The 20,940-nt window shown below is 48.1% G+C and overlaps 2 protein-coding genes across 2 annotated transcripts in view; one reads left to right on the forward strand and one right to left on the reverse strand.

Annotated features, from left to right (window-relative positions):
- Nucleotides 1-241: 241 nt before the first annotated feature.
- On the reverse strand, nt 242-13,765 carry PLAGL2 (PLAG1 like zinc finger 2). The gene is made up of 2 exons (XM_021665742.2): nt 9,491-13,765; nt 242-5,416 (listed from the first exon to the last, which is right to left on the reverse strand). Exons 1-2 carry the CDS (start codon nt 9,748-9,750, stop codon nt 4,186-4,188), a joined length of 1,491 nt encoding a protein of 496 aa, XP_021521417.2. The 5' UTR covers nt 9,751-13,765; the 3' UTR covers nt 242-4,185.
- Nucleotides 13,766-15,440: 1,675 nt separating this feature from the next.
- POFUT1 (protein O-fucosyltransferase 1) overlaps nt 15,441-20,940 on the forward strand; it is a 31,090-nt gene continuing 25,590 nt past the window's right edge. The window contains exons 1-2 of the mRNA XM_012455209.2: nt 15,441-15,626; nt 17,590-17,711. Coding sequence (XP_012310632.1) covers nt 15,503-15,626; nt 17,590-17,711 — 246 coding nt within the window. The 5' untranslated portion in view covers nt 15,441-15,502. The remainder of the gene's footprint in view (nt 15,627-17,589; nt 17,712-20,940) is intronic.

Here is a 20,940-nt window from a genome sequence, read left to right on the forward strand (position 1 = left end):
TGATTTTGGCTGCTGACCCTCGCATCCAAGATAGAATTATGCCACTTACCTCAAAGACATACAAATAAGGTATTTAACATCAAAGTACAAAGCTTGCAGGTGCTGATGGGAGGGGTTTTTACTGTCTGTCCTACACTCACCACCATCCTGGATGCTAAAGATGTCTGGAGATTCCAATTCTTCCCAATTCCAGGCTCTCTCCAACCCTTTCCCAATCAGACAGGTTCACAACTCCCAAACACATCATTCAGAAGTTTTTAATAAACAACTTCATTATAAAAACCTTTTTTTTTTGAAAATGTAATTCTGTAAAACATTGAAAAATCTACTTTAACAAAGATATGCCCTGTGCATTTTCTAATGGCACTTATACTTTACAATTAAAAACCTTGTTTTATATAAAGCCAAAAATACTCCAAGAGGTTATTCACTGTGTTTACAAAGTGCTAGAAGATTTTTGTCTTGTATTTTTCTCTCTTTAAATAATCTGGAGTTACAAAAGAGTGGCTCCAAAGCCTTGACCACTGGTAGGGAGGGAGAAGCATGAGAAGTGGTGTTTTAGGAGTTCTAGTGCCAAATATGCAGAGGTGGAGAGGTGTGAGTGGGAAGAATCAGCTAAGGAAGTCAGCTGACACACAAAGAAATTGAACTGGAATTTTTCCAAACCCCTCCATGGAGGCACTAGATTATGGAGAACACCCTTTTCCCTCGCCACAGACCCTACTCTCCAGAGGCAAAGGTCACGGCCAATTCCTTCCACAGCAGGTTCAGAGCTCCAGGAGAGGCCAGGGTGGGGTCCCAGAGGAATCTGGATTTTTCTGGCCAACACCTGCCTAAGGCAAAGTTTCTTATTACATAAATATCCTTGTTAAAAAGCAAAATATTGATCCTGTACAATATAACCTGTTAAAAAAAATCGTGCTTACAAATAGCTCCTAGGTAAGAGGGGAGGTGGAGAGAGGATGGAGAAAACAGCTACCAAAAAGGGAGGGGGGAATTTAAAGGACTACTAGGGAAAATTTTAGGGCAGTGGGAAAATTCCAACTTAGGACAATATCTATGAGCAAAAAAGTAATCACACCTGCTTCCCGGATTTCAATTAAGAAAATGCCATTTGTAAAAGGTTGGCGGTGGGGGGTGGGGGGCGGGGGACCTCATCGGTGCTCCTTTCCCTGCCTCCCACCTCTTTAAGATGATGCAGAGATCCTTTGAGCTGACATCTGGGCATGCCATTCCCTTACTCCCAGGACTGGACTCAGCCCTGACCAGCTACTGTGTAGGGTGGGAGGGGGACAGCTCATTGCCGACAGAGGCTGGAGGTGGCAGAGAAAGGGGACATCACCCCTTTTTTTCCTGGTCCCTCACTGGTCTTTGCCACATGCCATGGCTCCTGTCCTGGGCAGATGCCCCTCAGGTTCTCATGGCCTCAGTAAGCACACTGAAGTGAGTTTGGGTACTGAGTGTAGGATAAAGCTATTCTTATCCTTTGAACCAGGCCACTAAGGCTTTGTTTTTTTTTCCCCTTCCCCCCCACCCCCCAACCCTGATTTTAGGAAGGGAGGTTTAAGAAATGGCTGGCTACCTATGGTACAAAAAAAAAAAAAGGGTGAAGGCAAATATTATTCCTCTGTACCAGCAAAGTTCACAGTGATGATAGGAAAATTCCTTGTGGGTGATGAGGACACTGAGAGAGGAGGAAAGGAAAGACAGGATAGACGGGAAGACACAAAAGTGGGGAAGGCAAGGAGAAAAGACAAGAGGTGGGAGGTTAAACAGTTGCTTTGCCAGTCCTATGACTTTCCCAGCATCACTTACGGGGAGAGAATTCAAGGGAGAGACAGGAAAGGGCAGGCAGAGAGGACAGGACTCCTCTAACAGCCCAGGACTTTGTATTCTGCAGCAGAGGCCCAATGGCCTCTGTAAACTGAGGGTGTAGGGAAGGTGGCAGTTAAAGGGATAAGGGTTGCTGGGTCTAGTGATGAAGACCAGATACAACAAGGAGAATGGCAAGAGCGAGTCCCAACTGGATTCTCACATACTATTGCCTATAATACGAGTCCCAATAACATGCACAGCATGCAGGAGGCGGCTGCGTACCAAGGTAGACGCTTTTTAAAATAAACCTTAATTAGTCCCTGGGACTCACTGAAACTAATTTTTAGAAGCAAATCATTTAGTCTGATTCTAACCTTACCAGACATTTTAATATCTGGTTTTGTTTTTTTATTTAAAGGTATCCCAAGCTACCCTGCCTATATCGAAACACACTTACTCCAAATTGTTTCCAATCAAGGGCTAGGGAGCTAAATTTTAAGGCTTTCACCTCAAACAAGGAGTACTGGCTTGGGCTGAAGCAGAAGCCTGAGTCCTGGACCTGCTTAGTTCCTGATGACAAACCAAGTGAGCCTAGACAGAAGGTGGGTGAGGGAGGACTGGGAGGAGGCTGAGGCAGTTCCTTGGTAGTTTGTCCTGAAACCCTAGTGGAGATGTCAGCATCAGGCACCTCCTGAGAGAAGTGCCCAGAAACTGCTGACTACATCTGTCAAGAGTTAACAGTAAAGAGGTAGAAGTGTGTTTCTGAATCAGAGTGGAGATGTCTCAAGGGTCCCACAGGGGAGGTCCCTGAGCTGCCTCCCTTCCATAAGTGGGAAGAGTGAAGCCCATGAAGAACTGAGATGAAGCAAGGATGGGGTTCCTGGGCTCTGGGCAAGGGCTGTGCTCTCTACAGCAGGAAGCCCCACAAGTCAGAAGAGAAGAACTAATCATTTGTTGCAAGAAACCTTGCTGGATACTACGGGCAAAACTGGAGACGGGGACGGTAGCACAAGAAAGTGGAAGTTATCTGACAGAGAGCAAAGAAGCCTATGCACAGTGGCTGAGTCCACTGCAAAGTGGAAGGGACAGACGGGACATTGTGGATAAGGAAAATTTTGGTTTAGGACATAACAATGTACCCATAGATTAGGACTTAACTATATGACCATTCCTAACTTTCTGCAAACTCTTCTTCTAACAATTTCACAACTTCCTGGAAAAGGGACAGGTGGGAGGAAGACAAATGAGGGGCTCAGACCTCCTCCTTTGCTATCCACACCAACCCAGAGTCTCTGCTTCCAAGATTGATAACAACAGCTCATGATGTTCAAGGTGGGGACTATGGGATGGGGAGGTGACAGATGTGGGTATGCCTTTCATTTCTTCCCCTCTCCAGTTCAAGAGGAGGATGAGGGGGTCATAATGTACTTGGAAAACAGAACTGCAGACCTGTGAGAAAATTGCTCCAATCTTCTTGCCTGTCTTCTGTGGACACTGCCGAGGAAGGCAGGAACAGATGCAGTCATGGAAGATGGCAGAGACTGAAGCAGTCCAAAGTCTGTTTATTTCCCCACGGGGGAAAAATGTGACCTCAAGTGAAGAGAAGTCAGCAAGACCCGACTCCGCCTTGTAAACAGGACTCCAGTTAACACCAGGTACCAAATGGTTCAGGCTGGTGCCAAATGGAATGGACTGATGGGAATGGATTCACGGTGTGTAAACAGTGTTCACTGCAATCATCCTAAGGCTAACAGCTTGGCAAGGGAGGTGAAATGGTGTGTCTGAGGCGACTGTGTAAACGGTACCGCTGCTGGACAACACTGACTGAAAACAGAGGCGCTGGTACAGTAGGCATAGGTGGGCAGGAAATAAAGCCCCTCTCTCCTGCCCATTGGTTGGAAGCAGGCGATGGAGCCAAGTGACCTTCTAGAGCAGGGCCTGACCAACTGACTGCTGTGGGGTCTGCAGATTGGAACCAGAAGGCGGGCTTCTTGGGCAATTTCTCTTGAGGTCATCCAAGATGAAACCCTCTGTGTCTCCAAGAGGCCTTCCCATTCTCCAAAGAGGAGGAGGTTCTGGCACTTTGGAGAGGGAGAAGGCTAAGTGTGGCTCCCGATTCAGGTCAAAAAAATAAAAGCAAAAATACCTGAAGTCCTATGGTATGAGACCTTTTCACAGGGTTGGGGCTCAAGGCTCCTTCTGGAATTGATCCCGGAGCCTGAACTCCCAAACCAAGTGCTCCATACAGACACTGGAATTTTTTTTTTTAACCCAGCTCTGAAAGCTCAGCTGCCTTCATGGGGGACACGGACGGGGTGGGTACTAAGGCTCCCTAACAGCCAAAAACTGAGCTGAGGGCCTCTGTGGGGGCTACTGGAATGCTTGGTGGAAACGAGGCAGGGTGGTGCTACTCAGGCCAGATGTGAAGACCGGAGGCAAGGAGTGCAGAGGCCCAAAGTTCAGTGGTCCCCCAGCTCCTGGGGAATCTTGAGGCTGAGCTTGCAAAGTGGTGAGCAGGGGCTGTGCCTCAGCCTGGGAGTAGCCCATGACCAGGCCTCCTGTGGCCCCAGGTGGGTTACACGGGGGCAGGTTGAGTGGAAGAAAGCCCAGTAGGTGGGAGAAGTCCACATTAGCAGCGCAGAGGGCCTCAGAGAGGTTGGCGGGGCTCTTGGCAAGCAGTGCTTCATCTAGGAGGGCCGCAGCTGCCGCCGGCTGAGGTGAGGCGGGCTGGGGTTCAGCGGATGAGAGAGACAGGCTTCCAGGAAGCTCCGCCAGAAAACTATCCACCTCCACTTTGGGCAATTTGTCGGGCAAGTATGAGGTAGATCCAAGCTGGTATTTTGGAGGGAGCTGAGCTGGGGAAGAGATAGGTGAGGATTCCAGAGGGTAGCTCATACCCATGGGCAGCGTGTTGTGCACCAGGGAGTGTGGGACACCCGTGCTGGGCATGGTAGGGATGTGGGCACCATACATGCCCATGGGCAACATGCCAGGGAAGGCCTTGGTCCCCATTACGTCCCGAGAGGCCATGCACAGCACAGGGCTCAGCTCTTCCTTCACACTGACTGTGGAGCTGCAGCTGAGTAGGCCTAACATGTCCACTGGCTCTGTCTTGATCTTGAGCAGCTCCTGCGAGTGGCTCTTCTTGACATGACGCGTCAGGTGGTCCTTACGGCCAAACCGCTGGGCACAGTACTGGCACAGGAAATCCTTACGGCCTGTGTGCACCACTAGGTGCCGCCGTACATCCTTACGAGTATAGAACCGCCGGTCACAGTGGTCACAGGGGTGCTTCTTCTCCTTGGCACCACCTGCTACCCGGCGTGAGTGGGCCTTCAGGTGCTCTAGCAGGGCCTGGGTACTCTCAAAGGTCTGCAGGCACACCTTGCAGCTAAGGTCACCGCTGCTGGCAGCATGCATGGCCAGGTGGCGCCGGTAGCCCAGCTTCGTATTGTAATTCTTACCACACTCAGAGCAGTGGAGGGCCTCTTTATTAGGGTCATGGGTCTGCAGATGATTCCGCAGATGGTCCTTGCGGTGAAACATCTTATCACAGTACATACACTGGTGGGGTTTCTGGGCTGAGTGGGTGGCCATGTGCCTGGGGTAGAGAAGGGGGAGAGGGGAGAAAGCAGAAAGAGGGGAGATCACAAGGGATGACTGGACAACCAAGGTGTCCATTAATAGGAAACCAGATACAAAAACTATGGCAAAGGCTTGCAATGCAATACCAAACCAATTCTATTCCACAGATATCCTTGCCTACCTGCAAAATAATGTGTACTGATATTCTTTGCAGCATTGCTGGTAGTAGCAAAAAAATCAGCAACAATCAGAACATCCAATCTACCAATAGGTAACTGGTTACAGAAATTATGATAAGTCCATAAAATGACTCAACTTTTCTAAAAATGAAGCTTTATATGTACTTACAGGGAATATGCTGCTAAGAGACAGGAAGTAGAAAAAATGAGGCAGAATAGTAGATGTAGAATAGTATTCTATGTGAAAAGGGGAAAAATATATGTATGTTTGCTTGCATAGGCCTACAATATTTCTGGAAGGATATACAAGAAACTGATACCAGTGGCTGCCTATGGGAAAAAGAACCAAACAGCTTATGGATGACTGTGATGGAAAATTTTCATCATATAAGTTTTTGTACCTTCTGAATTTTGGATTATATGAATGTATTTCCTTTTTTAAAAAATTACATTTAAATAATTAAAAATGATACAATAAAGAGATAATGAAATATATCTAAATTTCCAGTCTGAGCACAGCGGTGCATGCCTGTAATCCCAGCACTATGAGAGGGCAAGGCAGAAGGATCATTTGAGCCTAGGAATTCGAGAACAACATAGCGAGATCCTGTCTCTACAAAATATTAAAAATTAGGTGAGCATGGTAGCATGCACCTGTAGTCCTAACCACTCAAAGGCTAAGGCAGGATTACCTGAGCCCAGGAATTCAAAACAGCAGTGAGTTATGATTGCACCACTGCACTCCATCGGGGGTAACAGAGTGAGACTCTGTCTCTAAATAAACTTCCTTGAGACTCCATCTCTAAATAAATAAATAAACTTCCTTATCTAGAACAAATTTCCAAGATATATAGGGCTAAGTCAAAACAGGAAGTTCAATACAGTGCATGTAATACAATCTTTTTTTAAAATAAAAAAGGGAATATACATATTTGAATGTCTCAGGAGGATACACAAAAACTAACCCCCAGCTGCCTTTGGGGAGCAAACACCCCTCTCTACATTACCACATTGGTTACATCACAGAAGGTTGACAGTAACCCACACAGGTATGCACGCTCTTAGGGTGCTCATGCTGGAGAACCATTCATTCTTCACTGCATGCCTGTTTGTACCATTTGAATTGCTTGCCATGTTAACCAGTAACACTTCAAGAAATGTTTTAATGGTATGGCACTTCAGTGTCCCTTGGTTTACCTGATCCCATATGGTTGAAAAGTGGCTCAGAATCCAGGAACTGCAATTCACAGCTCCACAGCACATTCAGAATCAACTCAGCACCCACTGTTTGCCAGGATCTGCCTAAGTTGTGTCATTAACCTTGATCTCCAGACAAGGAGTCTGAAACACAGGGCAGCCCCCTCACCCACCAGTCAGTAAGGAGCAGAGGCTGGATTTAAACAGGCCTTCAGAACACCTATGTTCAGTCAGGTATGCAACAGCTGTCTCTCGTACAGCAACCAGTGATCCTTTCTCCCTGGAGGGTATTAAACACATGCACTGCCAACATGCTAAAAGTGTATGCTCAAGAGTGCTCAAGACTGGGTGGGTTACTGTCAACCTCCTGTGATGTAACTGAAAATGTAGAGAGGGAGGAAACTGAGGCCCAAAGAGGTTTAATACCTCACCTAGGATCACACAGTAAATTATATGTGGAGTCAGGGCTCCTGCCTCCTGACCCAGGACTTTTCCTGCAGCCTCTCACTGGGAACCAGACCATCATTAAGAAAGTTTAAGAAGGCCGGGTGCAGTGGCTCATGCCAGTAATCTCAATACTTTGGGAGGCTAAGGTAGGAGGACTGTTTGGGGCCAGGAGTTTGAGACCACCCTGCACAACTCAGGGAAGAGACTCTGTCTCTAGAAAAGATACAAAAATTAGCGGGTGTGGTGGTGGTGCATGCCTGTGGTCTTAGCTACTCAAAAGGCTGAGGCAGGAGAATCACTTGAGCCAAGGAGATTGAGGCTGCAGTTAGTTACGATCACTCCACTATAATCCAGCTTGGGCAAAAGTGAGACTCTAGCAACAGGAGCTTTGGGAGCCACTGTGGCTCAGGTCAGTTGTTCTCTGGTGCTTGAGGAGACAATTCTACACATTCAAGGCCATCCTGCGCAACCCATTGGAAAAAAAAAAAAAAAGAGAGAGACCTTGTCTCAAAAAAAAAAAAGCCTAAAAGTATGGCCTTGACTGGAGTTCCCTTAAGATACAGGAGCACAGAGATAATCAAAGCACTCCTGAGGACCACAGAACTATCAAGAGGATAATCCTGGCTACCATGCTACCCTGTTGCCTATTTTAGTCCCTTCCTATTTATTAACTGTTTTCCAGATGAGGAACTGAGGCTTTTGTGGTCTTCTTGTTCATACATTTACTTGTTTACTGTCTGTACCCACTATTAAGACCGTAAAACCAAAGAAGGCCAGCACCCTCTTATGTCTGGCTCACTACTCCACCCCTCACACCAAGCACTGTGCCTGGTACAGAGCAAGAGCTCAATAACGTTGGGCAGATGAACAGATGGTTGGATGACTGTGCATCAGGTCAATCTATCTCATTTCTAAAGGGCAAGTTCATGGTTCCTCTAATGGAAAGGATAAAATCAAAATTACCCTTGTTTTTTTTTTGTTTTGAGACACAGTCTTACTCTGCCACCCAGGCTGGAGTGCAGTGGCACAATCTCAGTTCACTGCAACCTCCTTCTCCTGGGTTCAAATGATTCTTCTGCCACAGGCTCCCAAGTAGCTGGGACTACAGGCATGGACCACTACACCTAGCTAATTTTTATTTTTAGTAGAGATGGGTTTTCACCATGTTGGTCAGGCTGGTCTCTAACTCTTGGCCTCAAGTGATCTAGCCTCCTCAGCCTCCCAAGGTGCTGAGATTGCAAGTGTGAGCCAACACACCTGGCCCAAAATTACTTTTGGCCATGCCTCCCCATCCTCACCAAAGCAACCAAAGCTGTTCTTCTCTATCTGCCTTATTTCAGGGCTTTTATGTTTAATTTCACTTTAAGTAAGGGTTCTTGGGCTTACGAGTTTCAGAAAAGCAGCTGACCGAGTGGGCAACAGGGAGACAGGCATAGTTATCTGAGTAAGTGGCAGGCTGATTCAGTAGAAGAGGCACTGCAGGACCTCTGAAGCTGTATGACCTTGGGTAAGTTATGTCCCTACTCTCAGCCTCTACTTTAAAATTTACAGACTAGACCAGAAGGTCTACTTTTCCTTCTAAAGTTCAAATACTGATTCCTAACTTCTAGCTAAAATTCAGACCATCACCTGACAAAGGTAAGGAAAGCAGTTTTTAAAAAAAAAAGTTCAGGGCTAAGTGCAGTGGCTCATGCCTGTAATCTCACTGCTTTGGGAAGTCAAGGTGGGAGGATCACTTGAGCCCAGGAGTTTGAGACCAGCATGGGAAACACAGCCAGACTCCCATCTCTGCAAAAAATTAAAAGCATAGCCAGGTGCAGTGGTTCAAGCCTGTAATCATAAGTTACCTGGAAGGATGAGGTGAGAGGATCACCTGGGCCCTGGAATGGGAGGTTGCAGTAAGCTGACTGTACCATTACACTCTAGCCTGGATGACACAGCAAGACTCCCATCTCTTTAAAAAAAAAAAAAAAATGCTCAAGGCTGCCTGACATTGGCACCCAGACCATCTCTAAGAAGGTCTAAGAAGTTCGGCTGCAGTGGCTTGCACCAGTAATCCCAATACTTTGAGAGGCAACCCATCAGATTCTAGTGTCTGAATCATTTTTTAGTGAGTGACTTCAACTGTTTGGCATTCAGCGTATACTTGTAGGACAAATTAACCTCCACTCTTCTGCCACAGATTAAAAACCCACACTAGGCAGGGTCTTTCTGCTTTTGTCCTCTGGGAACCTTGGGGCAGGAAGAGATATAAGAGTGTCACCTACCTATACAGCTTGTATTTGGAGGCAAAAGCCTTGCCACAGTGCAGCTGAGGGCAGCTATATGGTCTCTGCTCTGGTTGGGGGAGGCTGTGAGGCCTCAGCTTCTCCCCATTTGAGAAAGGTGTCCCCGAAATTTCACATTGGCACTTCACTTGACTCTCCGCCTCCCGGCCCCGAGGCCTGGGAACTAGTTTCCAGCCCACTTCCTCCTCCTGCTTTGCATCTTGAATCCAGGGGGGGACGCTGGTGAAAAATGTGGTCATGGCAAGGCTAATGGCAAAGGGCCATGTTATTCAGAAAGCCTCCCCATCTGCTCCACACGGGCTTTCAGCTCTGTCACAGCCTCGAACGCAGCTTTCAGAAAACAATCTCTTCACCTGAAACATCAGAACACCTGGTGTTAGGGAGCCCAATACCATGAGAACATGGGCTCTGGAGGCAGACAGATCCCATTCCAATCCCAGCCCTTCCAATTAGAAGCTGTGTGACTTTCAGCCAATTACTTACTTCCCTGAGCTATTTCCTCATTTATAAAATGGGCATAATAATCTCCTAAATTGTAAACATGTTTTAAGGATTAAATGAGCTCATTAATATAAAGCATTCAGCAGAAGGCTGGGCATCCATTAAGTGCTTAGTAGTAGCTACTATTACTAGTACCATCTAGGCTAATAAGAAACAAGATAAACTGAGGAACCAAGAGCCCCAAAACTTCAAACTTTCTCTCTGAACCTCACTTTTATATCCTTTCCATCAAACCTAGAGACAGTGGTTCCTCCATCTCATTACCCTGGCACCTCCTCGTCCACTACTTTCCACATTCTCCTCCTCATGGAGGTGCTAAGGAGCAATAAAATGCCCAAAAGGCAAGACAGAAGGAAGGGGAAGCCTCTACTTAGGAAATTTACATCCCAGATGGTCAGCCCTGGTACCAGATGTGTTTCTTAGCAGTGCATCAACATCAGGAGGGTCTGTCTGAGAAGGCAACAGCAGATTCTTAGCATTTTCCTTAAACCAGGACTGGTCTCATCCTAACCTCTACCACTTCTCTGGGTCTGTGTGTCTCAGGGCCCAGGTCATCTCTCTTTCGCAAAGCCTGTCCAACACCCCCAGGTGCTGAGGAGCCCCTTCTACAGACCCTCAGAGTATATATGCACATCTCCATTAGAAGCAGGTAACGTTCTGGCATTAGAATTTAGGCCTCTCCAACAGCCTAATTCTTCGAGGGCTCAAATCATATCTCTTTCATCTCTATATACCTAATATCTAGAAAAGGAATCTCAACTTTCTTTCAGATAGGTAAACTAGTCACTGAATGCAGGTTGATTTTCAGGGACTAACCTACGCACAGGTAGTTCTGGTCTAAACTGGGTTCGCAGCTATTCCCAACTGGGGAGCCAAAATCTTGAAGTCTGATTCTTTCTCTTGTTGAATAGAAGAGGGGATGTGCAAAGATGACACAGCTCCTTTCCGGATACCAATCCAGAAGAAGAGGATGGGAGTTACCGCACTGACTCTCAAAAGGGGCCAAGAGACCCACATTCATACCCCCAAGCTTACCACAGATTACCAACCACAATGCAACCTGCTATAACAGGGGGGTTCCCTTTGACAAGATCAGGCCAAAATTTGATCATGAGGCTTTTCCATGTGAAGAGAGAAAAGGGGGTGTCTGGGGATTATCCATGAGAATCTGGGGAGGGCTCCAACTGCACAAACTAGCTGTGGGCCACAGAATGCTTGCTCAGCTCATTAGCACCTGCTGCTTACAGTGACCATTCATCCAACAGACTGGCCGTGAACAAGATGATGGGATCAGCAGGTTCATGCCCCAGAGAGCTTTGCTCATCATTAACATGAGCTACGTCCTGTTCAGGAACCATTTCTCTTGTTGAAGAAACACTGCGATGTAATATGATAAAGATGTTCCCATCACAAGTGGAGATTTGTCTAGAAAGACCTGTATAAAGGTGGCTGCATTTTGCATAAATCACATGCTGGGGAGGGGTAGGTAGCACTAAAAACCTGTCCCACTTAAGCCTCGAGTCATTATGGCGTATGTGCCTGCTTCACTATAAACCTCAAAGGCCTGTGACTTTGGGCTTTCATTGTTTAAGTCCCCTCCTCCTTTGCAAGGGTGGAATTACCTGTTTATAATGCCAGCAATTACTATGCACCTTGGAATTGAGTAGAGAGTGGGCTCAGTGTGCATGTTTAGATTGGAGGGAATTACCCTACCTTCAAAGTCAATTCTGCTCCTCTTTCATTTAGAAATCACGCACCTCAGCCTCTGGAAAGTTGGGAATAGCAGCCAGAAGGAAACAAGTCACATCAGTTTGGCTGATGTGAGAGAGGAGCCTAGCCCTGGAAACTCCACACAAACTCAGAAAGAGAACATTACGTCCCCACCTCCCACACGTCTACCTCATCTGTTCTCCTGAACAAGCACAAACAAGACACAGTAGTTTAGTAGGCTACTACTGAAAGAGTGAGTAATGGGCTTCTAGGAAAGAGGCTGGTGGTGGCTAAGGAGCTTGTACTGATAGAACCAAATGAGGAAAGTAGCAGCCATGTGCTTGCCTTGATCTGCTTTTAATGGGGCTATGTCTTCACAAAGAAAAGAGCCAACACCCTGATCCTGCTCGCCTATACTTTTCAAAAGGCACAGGGAAGTCCCTACCTACAGTCACCAGCAGCCTCTTGGATAACCAAAGCTGCTAGAGTTACGTAGGAACCCTTTTGGAGATCTCGTCTGTCTGTCTGTCTCTCTCTCCGCCCTTTGTCTGCAAACTCCTCTAATCCAGAAAGATTCTTGGGTTTGTCTCACATAATCAGAAGGCCTGTTCCTTCAGACTTGTCTTTCCTCAGCAAAACTGTGAAAGAATTCTACTTCTCTTTCAAAGCTGCTCTTCTGGTCTCACATTTTAACCTTAATGACTACAGAGAAGCTGACAGAACCTGTTTCCATAAAACAAACACAATCCTTCCCAGTTACTGGTATCACTCAGTATATTTTCAGCCTAAGATTCTTTCTAGTACCTGATCTGAAAGGGGAGGTAGTACGGAAAGAACCTTGGACTTGCTATCAGAAAAGCTGCCACTTACTGGCTGGGAAACCATAGGCAGGTTACTTTATTTCTCTGAACCTCAGTTTCCTCACTTTCTAAAATGGATTTATTTTCCTTACCTATAAGATTCGTACAGAAGATTAAGTGAAATAATACTCTTGAAAGTGGCTGACATAAAATGTGTGCCAAATACATGCAGTGCCTTCTCTGAGGTCTCAGCCATGTCTGTCTCTTTTTCCACAGAAGGCCTGAATAGTACTTCTTTTTTTCCTCTTTAATGTTACGTCTCAGGCCTCAGAGTGAGTTTCCTTCCTTTCCCAACATCTCCCACAGAATGCAGTCTTCCCCCTTTCCCTCAAAACTAACCCTCGGCACATTCCTCTTTAAAGAGTCTCTTACTTTACCGCCCTCCAGGCACCATCTCCTGGGCCAGAGTTCTCTCTTGCGCAGATAGCCACTTTCCTATACCCTTTTCTATTATTAGGGCTCCATATCCCAAACAGGAATGCTTGCTAAAAACTCTGTACAGTCCTCTTTGGAACCTGAAACTGAGACATATTTCTCCCCAGTCTGTCCATCCCCTGTTATGTGCTATGATGCCTGCTGCCCTCTGATGAAACTATAGTTTTATGGTGTTACATCATCTCTATAGAAACTGCGTTCTTTCTCCATTATTAGCCTGTTTCCTCATCTGTAAAGCTAAAAATACTTACCTCACAGGCTTGCTGTAAGGATTATTTTAGTGAGGTATGCAAAGGGTTCAGCACAGGGCTTGGCCTGCTAGAAGCACCCAACAAAAGAGAAGTATTATCTTTGTTTTTGTATTGAGTTGCATGTTCCCACCTTCTGCTGCCACACTCAAATTCTCCTAACTCCCCGCTAAAAAACTGTTGAGAGATAACACCCCTGCACAAGGAAAGGGTTAATCTTTGAGTGTTCTTAACTAAAGAGACCCACAGAGGATTAACAGCTCCACTTCAGTGACTACCCTAAAATAGCTTTTATCCTCCTGCCCAAGAGTTACTTGGGGATCTGAAGAACTCAATTCAACACCTGCCGGAGGAAATAGACCCGGAACGTTCCTTGGGGTAGAATTTTTCCTTAAGCAGAACCCAAAATAGCAACTGGGAAATTATAAATAGACTTAGAGGAAAGAAAGAAAAAAAAAAACCCAGATCCTGATCTGGGAATCAGAAACAAATCCTAAAGACACACTGGTTGGCTGGAAAACAGTGAGAAAAGGGGAAATGGGAATCCTGTCGCCCTCCCGCCCCCCCCCCCACGTCGCCCACTCCAGAGTGGTGGGAGAATTAAATTACAGGGAGGCTGGAGAGTCTCAATGACTTGCATCATTCCAAGAAACATCAAACAGGATTAACAGGGGTTGGATTTACTCTCAAGCTGCTAATTCTTCTGTCAGTGTAGATGGGCCCTCTTTGGAGTCCCTTTGAATCACTATTTCCTCGGATTCCTGCTGCCTCCCACTCCTGGGGAGGCCTTGAACAAATGGCTGCAACTCACCACAACCCCATTTTCATGGGGAGAAAACCTGATTCGACACCCCCGCCCCTCACCTTAGGAGGGAAGGGTTAGAAACCCAAGGCCAGACTAACAACAGTCCCAGGTTGACAGGTGGAAAAAGACACAAGCCAGGAGACAGGCTATGCTTGCAGGTGAAAGCACGGATTCCCCGACACAGTTGTCCCCGTATCCTCCACCTAACAGGGCCCTTTCTCCCCACCAAGGTGGGCCGCAGCCTGGGTCCCAGGCCAGGTTTTAGACCACCCCACTGTGGTGTGGGAAAGGTTCAATTTCCCGGGGCCTGGGAGAGATGGGAGTGGATGAGGGCTGGAGAAGCAAGGGAAATTCAGGGAGAAGTCTGGAGGGAGTCTCCGGGATGGGAAGGAAGAATGAGGATGGGAAGGAATCATGAGCAAGTTTCCTGGGTCTCTAAGGGAAACCCACAAGAATGAGATGGGGGATTCTAAGGGTTGGAGGTCTGTGCGGGTTGGAGATAGTCAGAAGTGAATACTCTGAATTTTAAGAGGGTCTCAAAATGGGTAACGGGATGGAAGATGTCGAAAGCTTGGGAGTATGGTCACTGAGGAGGTCACTGAGGAGGGAACTGCGGTGGGGCTTATCCGAGTTCTCCAGACCCAGATATTTAAGGGAAGCCTCAAAGGGGGTTATATAAGTCTGGAAAATGAAACAGGGTACAGAGCGGGCTATCTGGAGCAGGAAAGGGGGTTATGTGGGTCTGGGTAGGCGTGTCGAAGGGAGGGAGCAGGTGCAGCTTATCTGCGTCCCCCAGACCCGGGTCCCTGGTAAGGTCAGCAGCGCGTTATCTGGGTCTCCAGGGAGTCTGGGGGTCGGGAGTGGGAGACCCTCAGAACTGCGTCTTTAGGTCTCGGAAGGGAGGGGGCCAGTGGCTTCCTCGGGTCCCAGGGACACAGGTATGGGTCCAGGGAGAGTTTTCGTCACCCCGGGGCCTATCTGGGCCGGGTTGGCGCAGACCGGGCCCCGGGTCGGGGATGTGGGCGACCGCGCTGAGGGGCGCCGCCGCTCTGGGTACAGGGCGCGCGGACGTAGCGAGACGGCCTCCCGCCCCGCTCCCCGCCGTCCCCTGGGGCCCTCGTCGGCACTCACCGCGCTCGCGGCCCCGCGCTGCGGGCCGGGCCGCGCTCGGGCTCCGCCAGGCCCGCTCAGGCCCCGGTAGTGGCGGCGGTCGGGCCATTGTGCGGTGCATTGTGGGAGCCGCGCGAGCGGGCGCTCAGGTCGTGGTGGGGGCGGTGCCGCGGGATCTCTATGGTCCCACCCGCCCGCGGGCTAGAGCGGCCGGGGCGGCGCGCGGCTGGCGCGCAGGGACCGCCGGGAGCGGGGCGGACGCTCGCGTCCCTCCTTCCCTCCCCGACTCTGTGGGGCAGTTGGCTCCGGCTCCCCGGCCGACATGGGCGCCGCCGCGTGGGCACCGCTGCTGCGTGTGTCTCTCCTGCTGCTGCTTCTGCCGCTTCCGGGGATGCCTGCGGGCTCCTGGGATCCGGCCGGTTACCTGCTCTACTGCCCCTGCATGGGTAAGGCCTCCTGAGCCCTCTGCTCAAATGGAGAAACTGAGGCCAGGATAGGACAAGCCACTCCTCTGATGCGCCCAGAGACACCTTCACAGGTCCAGGAGAGAACCTCAGAGAGGGGCAGAGCATGCTCTTCTCCTCTCTGCCCTAGTCGCAAGGACACAGAGGGACCAACGTGTCCAACCTTCCATTTGACAGATGAGAAAACTGAGGCTGGGAGAGGTTACGTGACTTGCTCGAGGACTAAGCCAGCCCAGGGTCCAGTAAATGGAGTTAGTGGGGCAGAACTTGATGTCACTGACCCACCCTGGCTCCTGGTGTTTCCTTCATTCATTCAGCAAATATTTATGGGGCACCTGTTCTGTGCCAGGCCCTGTTCTCTCTGCTGGGAATATGCCAGTGAGTAAGACAGGCTCTCCCCGTAACCGTGTAGAGCCTTCACTTTAGTTGGGGAAGACAAACAATAGAGAATAAGTAGGCCAGGCTGGTAGCTCACTCCTGTAATCCCAGCACTTTGAAAGACTGAGACAGGAGGATCATTTGAAGCCAGAAGTTTTCGAGATCAGCCTGGGCAACTTAGTGAAATCCAATCTAAAAAAAAAAAAAGCTGAGTATGGTGTCATGTGCTTGTAGTCCCACCTACCTGGGAGGCTGAGGTGGGAGGATCGCTTAAGCCCAGGAGTTCAAGGCTGCATTGAGCTCTGATTGTGCCACTTCACTGCCAGCTTGGGCGACAGAGTGAGACCCTGTCTCAAAACAAGCAAAACCAAAAAGGGATAAACATTAAAAAAAAATAAGTACATAGTTTCATGAAAGATGATTAATACTAAGGGAAAATAAAGAGAGCAGGGTAAGGAGAATCTAAAGGCCATGCCAGCTGCATGGTGGAAATGGGTGTGGTGGATCATCATTGTAGAAGTGGAGCATCATTACTTCTTAAGGCCCCCAGTGGCTTTTAGACTCCTGACCATGGCTTTCAGGGCCCTGCATGATGTGGCCCCCTCTGGCCATCTCCACAACTCCCTTCTCTGTTGATCCTCCAGCTGCAGCCACACTTAATCTCCTTTGCATTCCTCACACATGCTCAGGTCTTCAGCCTGTGCTGCTGCATGTGCCAGTCCCTATGCCTGGAACCCTCCTCTTCATTTGTGCCTAACCAGCTGTTTCCCATCCTTCAGGTCTCAACCTAAATGTCACCAGAAAGGACTTCACTGACCTCTACCCAAGTAATCTCATTACCCCATCACCAAACTTTTTTCATCTCTTTCTGGCAATTGTCAACATTTTTCATGTATTTGTTTACATGTTTAGTGTCTCCTCAGTGGACTGTGAGTGCCTTGGGGGCAGAGGCCTTGTCCTTCTTGTTCATTCCTGTATCCCAGCACCTAGCACAGAGCCTGGCACATTGTGGCCTCTCAATCATATTTGTGAAATGAATGAACAGATGCCATGTTGGGGTTAACAAAAGGAATCACACAGGCTTCTTGCCCCTGAGGCATTCACAGGCTGAGGAATCAGCCAGTACAAAGGCCACAAAGATATTTGAGGAAACTCAGAGCCAAGGTGGGAGGTAGAGGAGGGAGAGGGAGTATGGCAGGGGATTGGTGAAAGGAGCCCAGTGAATGAGGCATTCGAGTTGCCGCTCCATGTGCAGGTGAATGGCGATAGAGGTGGAAGGGCTCTTGTGGCCGAGGGACAAGAGCAGAGGCATGGGGTGGGGGTGGGGGGCGGGAATTGTAGAGCATGTTGGGGAAACAGCAAGGAACCTGGAGTGGTGGAAGCAGTTGTTGCAGGACCTGAAGATATCAGACCCAAGAGTCCAGACTTGTTCTCATGCTGCCAGCTCCCCTAGTTCTCCTTGGTATCCCTGACTTTCTACCCCTGGCTCCTCAACTTTTCTGAGCTCTGCATGCTTTATGCCCTCCCTGCCCCAGGCCTCACCTCACCCTCAGTGTACCATTTCCAGGGCGCTTTGGGAACCAGGCCGATCACTTCCTGGGCTCTCTGGCATTTGCAAAGCTGCTAAACCGCACCTTGGCTGTCCCTCCTTGGATTGAGTACCAGCATCACAAGCCTCCCTTCACCAACGTGAGTACTGCTGACCTTGGCCCTTCTCCACCCTTCCCTGGTCTTGCTTACTTAACCCTCCAAGTCATCTGGGCTTTACCTCCCACTCCCCTGAGATTGCCTTACCTCCAGCCAAACTGTCTTCACTGAAATAACAATGTCTAACATTTATCCAGCACCTGCTGTGTGCGACTGTGTGAGAATTAGCTTATTTCACCCTCATCGCTTGCCTTTGAGGAAACTGGGTTAGATAACTTGCCCAAGATCACACAGCCTGTGAGTAGTAGAGCTGGAATTCAAAGCCATCTTTGTCTGACTCCAGAGCCTGTGACTTGAACCTAAAGCCTCCGTTTCCATCCCTGATTGGCCCTACCCTCTGTGCATTCCATTAGCTGAGGGTGGTGGATGCTATTATCAATTTTAAAGGAGACATGGAGGCACAGGTCATTTAATAACATGTCCGAGGCCACAACCCAGGCAGTCTGGCTTTGGTACTGTCTCTCACCCCATCAAGGGGCTCCCTTGTCATGCGATGCTCAGTAGCCTCCAGTTCCTTGCTTATTCTTTGCATCTTCCAGTGAACTGGTGTCTGTTCATATTGTATCTCCAGGAACTTAATTAATATTTGATGAATTGACTTAAATAATTTTTCAGTAGACATCAGAAATTATACTTAGTGTGAACAAAACACTTGATTTCATTCTTATAACCTTTTCTCTGCGTAAGTTTTACTTTTTCCTTTACATGCCAATATTTACAGAGATTTTTGAACAGAGGTTAAAAGCCAGAGTACCTGAAATCATAGTCTGACTTGGTCACTAGTTGCATAGCCTGGACAGGGTATTTTAACCTCTTTGTGCCTCAGTTTCCTCATTTTTTAAATAAGCTGGTAATGATTCTTGTTACTATCTTGTGGTGAGAACTGAATGAGTCAGTTGCAGTAACATGCCTTCAGTGTTGTCATATGCCGCCTCCCTCTTAGAATCAACTGAGCTCGTCAATGTACGAGCCTAAGACAGAGCAAGTCCTCAGTGGAAACCAGCGATGTTCTGATAATTTCGCACTCACTTTTTTTTTTCTTTGACATAGATTCTCGCTCTGTCACCAGGCTGGAGTGCAGTGGCACGATCTTGGCTCACTGCAACCTCTGCCTCCCAAGTAGCCTCAGTGATTCTCCCGACTCAGCCTCCCGAGTAGCTGGGACTACAGGCACGTGCCACTGTACCCAGCTAATTTTTGTATTTTTAGCAGAGACAGGGTTTCACCATGTTGGCCAGGATGGTTTCGGTCTCTTGACCTCATGATCTGCCTGCCTCGGCCTCCCAAAGTGCTGGGATTACAGGCGTGAGCCACTGCGCCCGGCCTCATACTCACTATTAGAGTGTAGGCATCACCCATCCATCTCCCTCTGGCTTGCTTGCCTCTTGTCTCCTTGCCTTCTCAAACAGTTGTCTTTCCAAGTCCCCACTTCCTTGCTTTCTATGGCTTACTAACCTGCCCCAACAAAGCTCTCCTTCACCACTGTTAGCATTCTCACTGAGGTCAGCAGTGACCTCCAAATTGCCAGGGGTTATTTCTCAGTCTTTCTCTCACCTGACTTCCCAGTGGCACCTGATCCTGTGAGCCTGTCCTTCCTGAACTTCCCTGTTCCAAGACACTACCTGTCCCTGCTATAATCTAGCCTCTCAGCATTTTCCTCTTTGCACTGTATCAGGGGCTCCTTTCTTTCTACCCACTGTCTAGATGTTAGTGTTTCTCCTCTTTCTGTTTGCTTATTAGCTACGTGACCTCAGATGTTATCTAGATCCTGTATGCTTGGGTTTCTTCATAAGTAAACTGGAGATGGTTATATTCCTACCACCTAGGATTAAATGAGTAAATCTATGTAAAGTCATGAGTGCAGCACCTGGCACTGTGTCAACATGGAATAAATATTAGTTGCCTATTATTACCACTACTTACTTTGCTATAAATATCTGTTGACTCTTGTGGCTTTTACTCTTCTCCATATACCTCCCAAATTTATCTGTGGCCCAGATTCAGACTCCCCTCTGATTGCAGGCCTGTGTTTCTTTTTTCTTTTTTTTTTTCTTTTTTTTTTATTTTGAGACAAGGTCTCACCGTCGCCCTGCTGAAGTGCAGTGGTACAATCATCACTCACTGCAGCCTCCATCTTCTGGGCTCAAGCAATCCTCCCACCTCAGCCTCCAAGTAACTGGGACTATAGGCACCCACCACCACACCTGGCTAATTCTTTGATTTTTAGTAGAGACAAGGTCTCACTATGTTTCCCAGGCTGGTCTCAAACTCCTGAGCCTAAACAGCCCTCCTGCCTCAGCCTCCCAAAATGCTAGGATTTCAGTGAGCCACTACACCCTGCAGAAATTTTGTTTGTTTGTTTGTTTGTTTGTTTTTCATTTTTGATACATACACAGACTCACTCTGTCACACAGGCTGAAGTGCAGTGGTGCAATCTTGGCTCACCGCAGCTTCCACCTGCTGGGTTCAAGTGATTTTGTGTCTCCACTCCTGAGTAGCTGGGTCTACAGGCATGCACCACCATACCTGGCTAATTTTTTGTATTTTTAGTAATGACAGGATTTCACCATTTTGGCCAGGCTGGTCTCGAACTCCTGGCCTCAAGTAATCTACCTGCCTTGACCTTGCAAAATGCTGGGATTACAAGCATGAGCCACTGCACCTGGCCAGACATTTTTTTTTTTCATGGTGGAGTCTTGCTTTTGTCATCCAAGGTGGAGTACAGTGGAGCCATCTCAGCTCACTGCAGCCTCCACCTCCCAGGTTCAAATGATTCTCCTGCCTCTGATTTCCCAAGTAGCTGGGATTACAGGCACATGCCACCATGCCTGGCTAATTTTTGTATTTTTAGTAGAGACGGGGTTTCACCATGTTGCCCAGACTGGTCTCCAACTCCTGACCTCAGGTGATCCACCCACCTCGGCCTCCCAAAATACTAAGATCATAGGCATGAGTGACTGCTCCCAGCCAGAAATTTTTTAAAGTCTAGAAAAATATACCAGGCGTGGTGGCTCACGCCTATAATCCCAGCCTTTTGGGAGGCCGAGGTGGGTGGATCACCTGAGGTCAAGAGTTCAAGACCAGCCTGGACAACGTGGTGAAACCCCGTCTCTACTAAAAATATAAAAGTTAGCTGGGTGTGGTGGTGCGTGCCTATAATCCCAGCTCCTCAGCAGGCTGAGGCAGGAGAATCACTTGAACCCAGGAGGCG

This window comes from Aotus nancymaae, unplaced genomic scaffold (genome assembly GCF_030222135.1).
Source record: "Aotus nancymaae isolate 86718 unplaced genomic scaffold, 86718_ANA_hifiasm-v0.15.2.pri h1tg000029l, whole genome shotgun sequence".
Lineage (NCBI taxonomy): Eukaryota > Metazoa > Chordata > Mammalia > Primates > Aotidae > Aotus > Aotus nancymaae.

What these genes read in the sequence shown, in the direction of transcription:
- PLAGL2 (XM_021665742.2), bottom strand. Translation starts at nt 9,750, where the DNA reads ATGACCACATTTTTCACCAGCGTCCCCCCCTGGATTCAAGATGCAAAG. An exon ending in TCCAAATACAAGCTGTATAG is followed by an intron (nt 5,417 to 9,490) that starts GTAGGTGACACT and finishes TCTCTACCCCAG; the next exon opens with GCACATGGCCACCCACTCAG.